The 7,009-nt window shown below is 34.9% G+C and overlaps 2 protein-coding genes across 5 annotated transcripts in view; one reads left to right on the top strand and one right to left on the bottom strand.

The window, feature by feature from the left end:
• The window catches only part of adamts14 (ADAM metallopeptidase with thrombospondin type 1 motif, 14), a 37,341-nt gene extending 33,866 nt beyond the window's left edge, over window positions 1-3,475 (top strand). The window contains exons 23-24 of the mRNA XM_008314569.3: window positions 539-640; window positions 755-3,475. Of these exons, the coding sequence (XP_008312791.1) occupies window positions 539-640; window positions 755-1,257 (605 nt within the window). The 3' untranslated portion in view covers window positions 1,258-3,475. The remainder of the gene's footprint in view (window positions 1-538; window positions 641-754) is intronic.
• Window positions 1-7,009, bottom strand: part of LOC103381923 (probable histone deacetylase 1-B) — a 388,477-nt gene that overhangs the window by 369,533 nt on the left and 11,935 nt on the right. The window lies entirely within an intron of this gene.

The raw sequence follows: 7,009 nt of genomic DNA, 5'->3' as shown, positions 1-7,009 counted from the left end.
TATATATATATATATGTACATTTATATGTGTGTATGTAATTTTTGATTAATTTCTGCCCTGGTAGTCTGTAAGAATCTTTGAACTATCTTGAAGAGCGAGAATTTGTTTTTGTTTTATTTATTCATTTTTATTTTATTTATTATTCTATTTTGTCATTATTTTTTATTACTGTAACAGTTTCTTAGGTTATAAAATTGAAAAATATATAAAAACATACATTTGAGCAATACTAATGTCAAGTCCAGAAGGAGAAATTCTGCAGAGTTAATTGCATGAGCACATTTACTGCAACTGATTGAGGCCATTTCAATGGTCCTTCCACCTCATAGAGCTGACAACCATCAATTAGGTTGTCTGTGTGTGCAGCAGGGACAAACCAGAGCAGCCTTCTGTCAAAGATGTATATAAGGTGTTGTAATTACAGAGTTGCTGTAAAGGTTTTTTTTTTCCCAGCGAGAGGTTATCAGCAACATTTCTTGTGTTTGGTGTAAGTTTTGAGATCAAATTTTTACTCCTGTCTCCATTGCTGCATACCAGGACAGCCAGCGTCTTCTCTCAATGTCGAAAAAATGTTGAATTCCACATTAAGGGACACCACACAAAAAGCTGCTGACAATCCTGTCCAGAAAATAACTTCAAGTGAGTCAATATGTCATTTCTCTCAAATATCCATTACATTTGTTTCACCTTTCATCAGCAACAATTGAGATTTTCTTTTTGTTCACAATCAATTTTGTCTCTTGTCGTCACTAGATGAGCCATGTCTTGGGGACAAATCGATTTTTTGCCAAATGGAGGTTTTGGCTCGTTATTGTTCTATCCCTGGATATAACAAGCTTTGTTGTGAGTCTTGTAACAAGAAGGAAAACCTCGCTACTCATGCGCCAGAGGTCCACAACACCTTGGGGGCCACAGTCCAGTCCCTGCCCTCCGATTCATCTCAAACTCCTCTTGCTACCACCCAGGGTGCTCTTAAAACACCAAAAGCCGTGAGCAGACGGTTGTGGTCTACTGCCCCAGTGCCAACCACTGCCAATACTCAAACCTCAGCCTCCACAGCTACTGCTCTACCCAAGGTGCCCACAAGCAATCCCTTCCACAGAGACAGGAAGGCAGACTCAGACCTAGGGACTCTTCTACCTCTAGAGCTGCCTCGGCCCACAGCAGACTCCAGCAGGGCCGCCTCTACACACAGTCCACACAGCACTTTAATGCCAGTCACTGCCACAACCAGACGGGACGATTTAGTATCTTAGAGGGATCCAGGCTCAGAACCCCGTCAGCTGAGAAATAATTGACAAGGTAGTGATGTTGTGAACATGCTGCTCAGTGTGACAGTTGTATATGTCAGCTCAACTTTCAGCAGCTAGTGATAGATGTGCAGATCTGGCTGTGGATTTTTTTCTTTTTGTCAATGCCAGTGAATTGTCCAGCGATGGTTACCTCAACAAATCTCCAGAGTGACCCACGTGCTGCATCGCTCTGCCCTTTGTGTTTCAATCGAAACTGAAGGGAAACATGATGTCATACGAAGGTGCTGTATACTAACACGACTACAAGACGTGTTGAAAATGTGACGACTGCATCTGCTACGTTCATGTTTTGATCTGTGTACATACGTATGTATAAGCCTGTTTTTTTTAAGTGCATCAGAACTACTATTGAACTGGTATTGTGAACACGCTCAGAGGTCGAAGCCCAGAGGTCAAAAGTGTGCTATCAAAATAGTTATAGAGCTTGGCAGTGTACAGTCATTCCCTTAGGAATCGTTCAATTCCTCTTTGTTTGGCACTGTTTAGAAATATTCTTGAGTGATGCTGATTGGTGAACATAGAATAGTAATACAGAGCTTTTTTTAGTCAACAAATGTGATTGATTTCAGGTTGGCTTGATATTTTTATAATCCTTAAAATTGAAATCAGAATTCATCAACATGCTGTAGGTATTCATCATCCGACTCAAAGCTGATGAATTAGAATTAGAATTAGAATGATGCACAAACACAGATAAAGAGTGTCAAACATATCCCTCAGGGTACTTTAGGGCCATACATCTCTCACCTTTGAAAACGTAATTAATGAAAGAAATATGGCATTGCGCTTCTAATGTGTACATTCACCCAGAACATGTTGCTCCCTGCTCACAATAATAATATACAGTAATGTTTTAATAATAAGATCTAATTCTTCAGTTAGGCTAATGGCTAACTAAATCTTGGGCAAAATGCTATGTGTTTTTAGGGATGTCCAGGGATTCTTCTTCTTATTATTATTATTATTAAAATAATTTGTTGTTGCCTTGCTGTTGGACGTATTGAACTCAAGCCATTATTGTACCATAAAATACAAAAATGCATCACCTCTCCTAAAATAGGAATTGATATGAATATTTCAACTTTTGTCATGGACATTTTTAAAAGTTGTCCTATAAATGGCACCCATCAGGGTACTGTAGCATGGCAAAATTGGTATTGGTAATTTCTCATTCTTCACTCTGTAGAGAACAACTTTTCATAGACAACTATAGGTGCAATATGCTATAACTAAATGTAATCCTGAAACCGGTGCAGGAATTTTAGCTGCAGCAGTTTAATTTAAAAAATCCAAATGTGATTCGCTTCCTGAATGAATTTTTGTTCAGTCCCTCCATTATTGGTCGCAGTAATAAGACTGCATTGTGATATGGTAACATTTTTATCAGTTAAAAAGTTGGGATAACAACCTGCTGAGAAATACATATCTCACATCTATAACTATTTCAATAGCATACTAGAGTTCTTTTTTCTACCTGGTGCTTTTCCCCCACATCTACAGTAATATTCTAGTACATATTAGTCAGTAAGGACAACCTTTACTGCATTAGGCCCACTGTCTGCCTCTGTGTAGGTCAGATATGTAATCTTTAAAAACAAAACTGTTTTTTTAAGAAATAATAATATACAATTTTTCTAACAGTATATTTTTTAGATAATAATGTATATAGTGTAAATTTCAAGTTATAAAACTTGTGTTTTACAGTTTAAAAATGGAGTCAATGCTGTTAGTCTACAGACTGTGGTTGCTCATACTGTAACACCATCCCTGCATTGCAATGCGTAACATCATGCTAATTGTATAGTTCTTGTATATACACACCTGAAGGAAAGCTTTAAATGTTAATATTTATTGAATTTTTAAGTTGTACGGAGAACAAAGTAAAAGACATTTGGAACTGATTTTATTTTGTTGTCCTTTGTTAGATCATAATTCAATAACATTGTGGATATTTTATTCACATTGTTAATTAAAATATAATTTGGATAGAATATAATATAAACAATTCACTCATGTTAACAAGTAAACTATTTGTCTGTAAAGTATGAAGATGAGTCACAATGTGAAAACACATGGACATGTAGGTCTTTATTGATCTTGACAGTCATGTGCCAACACATGAGCAAGACATTAATTCATGTTTTGCTTTCTCCTGCAAGGCTGGACTAAAAACCGACTCTAGGTGCTGATACCAGTCTGTTCCAGCTGTTCTCTGCGCCATATGGAGAAGGACCTTGAGAAGAACTTTTACTGGTTGCTGAAAGAGGGCGGTGTGGGGGTGGGGAGGTGGGGGGTGGTGTAGGTTTACCAAGTGCACTGTGTGATATTACTGCCAGTGGGTAGGTGTGGGTGTGGGTGTAGGCGTATGCATGACAGAGATATATATATATATATGTATATATATATATATAACCACATATGTCTTCTAGCTAAATTACAACTAAATTAACTGTTTTTGAATATCTCTTAGACTACACTGGGCAAGTAGTCACTCTGTCACCCAAGGAAATTTTATTAACAAAAATATATTAGCTGTATTTTGATTGGTTAACCGAAGTACTACTGCAGTTTTCCACATCCTGCTGCTGGGCATGGTGTGGTGGGGTGGAGGGGTGTACTTTACAACATCTACCTTGCATGACAAATAAATGTTCCACCAACCATAAGTATGTGACTGGATGGTGCAGTGGCGGTGAAGCAGGCAATCGACCCTGTGCTGTGGGTTCAGATCCAGGTGTTGTACAGTGTTTAATTCTTACAAGTCAGAACATCAACCTTTCATGACATATATGAGTTCCCTCAAAAAACAGGTATGTGGCTGGATGGTGCAGTGGGAGTGACGCAAGCAATAGACCCTGTTGTGTGGGTTCAAATTCAGGCAATTGAGCCCTAGCTCTATCCTACGGTAGAATGGAGTGAAATAAAATTGAAAAGAAAATCTTTTTTTATATATATAAAAATGTGGGTACCAACAACTACCAGGTGAGGTAGCAGGTAAAATACGCGAGTCACTACTAGTAAAGGATATTTTTAATGTTTTATACCATTGACTAGGTTTCAACTTTTCAACTGGTTACACTTGGTACTGAAAAAAATAAAACTGTGCCAGCCAGGCCTGGATTCAAACTCACATCGCCTGGACAAAGGTCAGAGGACTTATCCTCTGGTACGAGCTCACAATAACTAAAATAAACTCTGACTGATGTGATGTCACAGCGCGACAATAAAACTGGGATGCAAAAGAGAAATACCCAGTGTTGTCAAGTCTTGACTAGTTAGTGCAAAGAATATAATAAAAAATACAAATATTTCTGATCATTTATTTTATCAAGATGACTTAATTTTTTATTTTATTTTCAGCGCACAGAAAAAACAAAACAAAACAGTGAGTCCGGAGTACACAGTACAAAGTACACAGCTTGTAGGCCATGAGTAACTACTTGGGGTTTGGCTGTATATATATATATATATATATATATATATATATATATATATATATATATATATATATATATATATATATATATATATATATATATATATATATATATATATATATATATATATATATATATATATATATATATATATATATATATATATATATATATAAAAATAGTGCATGTTTGATTGAAGATCTAAAATGTTATTAAGAAACTTATCACATGTTCTCTATTTATTTCTGGTTTTATTTTAATTTTTATATATTTTTACACACAGATCTACAAATTATTTCACGTTAATTAAATTTACGTAATTTCCTTTCCCTAGTTTGCGCATGCGTAGCAAAAGCCGGAAATGGGCGCTCTCAGTTTTCAAACAAACATTTGGTCGTCGTCGAGTGTGTGTGGATGTCACGAGGGTAAAGATAACTTGACACAAACAAACTTTTTACGTTTAAACTACATAGGAAAACATTTTTTGTGATGTTCAGCCATATTATGGTAACCAGTGCATTCGTTTTTTTCTCGGCAGTGAGTCAACCGGAAATATTACTCTCGTTTATCAAACAAGCATTTAGTCGTCCTCGAGTGTGTATGGAAAGGGAAAGATAACCTGATCACAAATAAACTTTTTTCGATTAAACTCAATAATGGATGCGTTTCTGTGGTGTTTAGTCATTTTATCGACACTAGTGCTTTAGGTAAACCTTTTTGTCGGTAACTTAACATGCTAGGTTGTGCCCCCATATGTTAAACGTGTAGCTAACATTGGAATTAGTAGAAGTCGTTGTTTTAGCAGTTGTACAGGTGGAGGAGCTTCAATTGATTTTGTGACTTTATGTAAAATATACTGTTAGGTCTTTATAAACAAATTATATATACACTACCTAACCCTAATAGCAATAATGGCCTGTTTTATTGTATTATCTTATTTTGTTATAAAATGCCATTGCCTGTACATTTGTTTTTTTTTATATTTTATATTTTAATTAACTGTTTTTATTATAGCTTTTTGCCTGCTTGCTCCTTGGGTCAGAGAGAACTGTGATTTAATTTTATCTATATGTATGGCATATTTCAATAAAGTTGATTTGCATTCACATTTTAAGGTGTAAACTTGTATTTTGAAAGTGTTTTTTTCTGTACAAAAGATTGTGTTGTTTTAATTTTAATTTTTTTTGGGGGGGTGCGGTTTTAGAACAAATTTTCTGGTATACAGTTTTTATTTTTCCTGCTTTGCATGAGGTCATATTTCATGTTTTATTCATGAACAACATATTATAACATGTTTTTTCCCAATTTTTTAAAACTATAATGTGACTAAGTGGAAGTTAAACATAAATGTCACTTGGATAATTTCTAACATTTTAACATTTTTGGAAAAAATGATTTATGAGAAAGTTTATTTTTTGTAAATTTTTATTTAGTTTTATCATTTATCATACAGTTACATGGATAAATAATAGGACCAAAGTGAAAAAATCTCTATAATAAAAAAAAGATATATACCTTTTTTTTTTTCATTTATTTCAAGTGAACATATTTGCATTGACCTAACCAGAGCAAACCAACGTTTCATGACTTTCATGACTCTGTTCTTGTGTTCTGGCAGTGGGTGAGCCAATCAACACTGAAGCATGGCAGTGGTACTACAGTGAGGTCGGGGACAAGCGTTGTCCTGTGGTGGATATCTGGTGAAAAACAGGTAAATGGGAACACACTGTTGTTACTCTTCAAACAATTCAAAAGTCACGTTACATGTTTTTATCTCACACACTTGAGTTTGTTCTGGTTCTGGAAAACAAAAAAATGTAACTGAGAATAATTGAACACCATTGCATTGTGGATTTGATACTTACTGACACAGATATGACCCAGATATTCTGCTAAACTAACTAAGGATTACAGTTTAGTCTAATTTTCCTGCACCAATTTCTCTAATGAAGACTACGTGACTTTATATTCATAAAATCCATTTGTTGGATCTGCAAACAAGAGTATGTTTTTAGTTCCTTTTTTGTACTTATAGTATATTTTAGTAGTTATATTTAGTACTTATAGTAATTTTTTTTAGCTTTTTTTGTTTATTTTTTAACTTGGATATGTAGTTTAATCATTGTGTAACTTGATTGCTGTGCTATTGTAATTAACAGATTTTTTAGTTAGTTTATTTGTAGCTTAGTTGTAATGTGGTGAAATCATTGTGTAACTTGAGCTGTATTTGAAACCTTCCAATAAAAGAAAATTGTTGG

The sequence above is a fragment of the Cynoglossus semilaevis genome, chromosome 8 (genome assembly GCF_000523025.1).
Source record: "Cynoglossus semilaevis isolate Cse_v1.0 chromosome 8, Cse_v1.0, whole genome shotgun sequence".
NCBI classification, from domain to species: domain Eukaryota; kingdom Metazoa; phylum Chordata; class Actinopteri; order Pleuronectiformes; family Cynoglossidae; genus Cynoglossus; species Cynoglossus semilaevis.
This window is presented reverse-complemented; position numbering and strand designations above follow the sequence as displayed.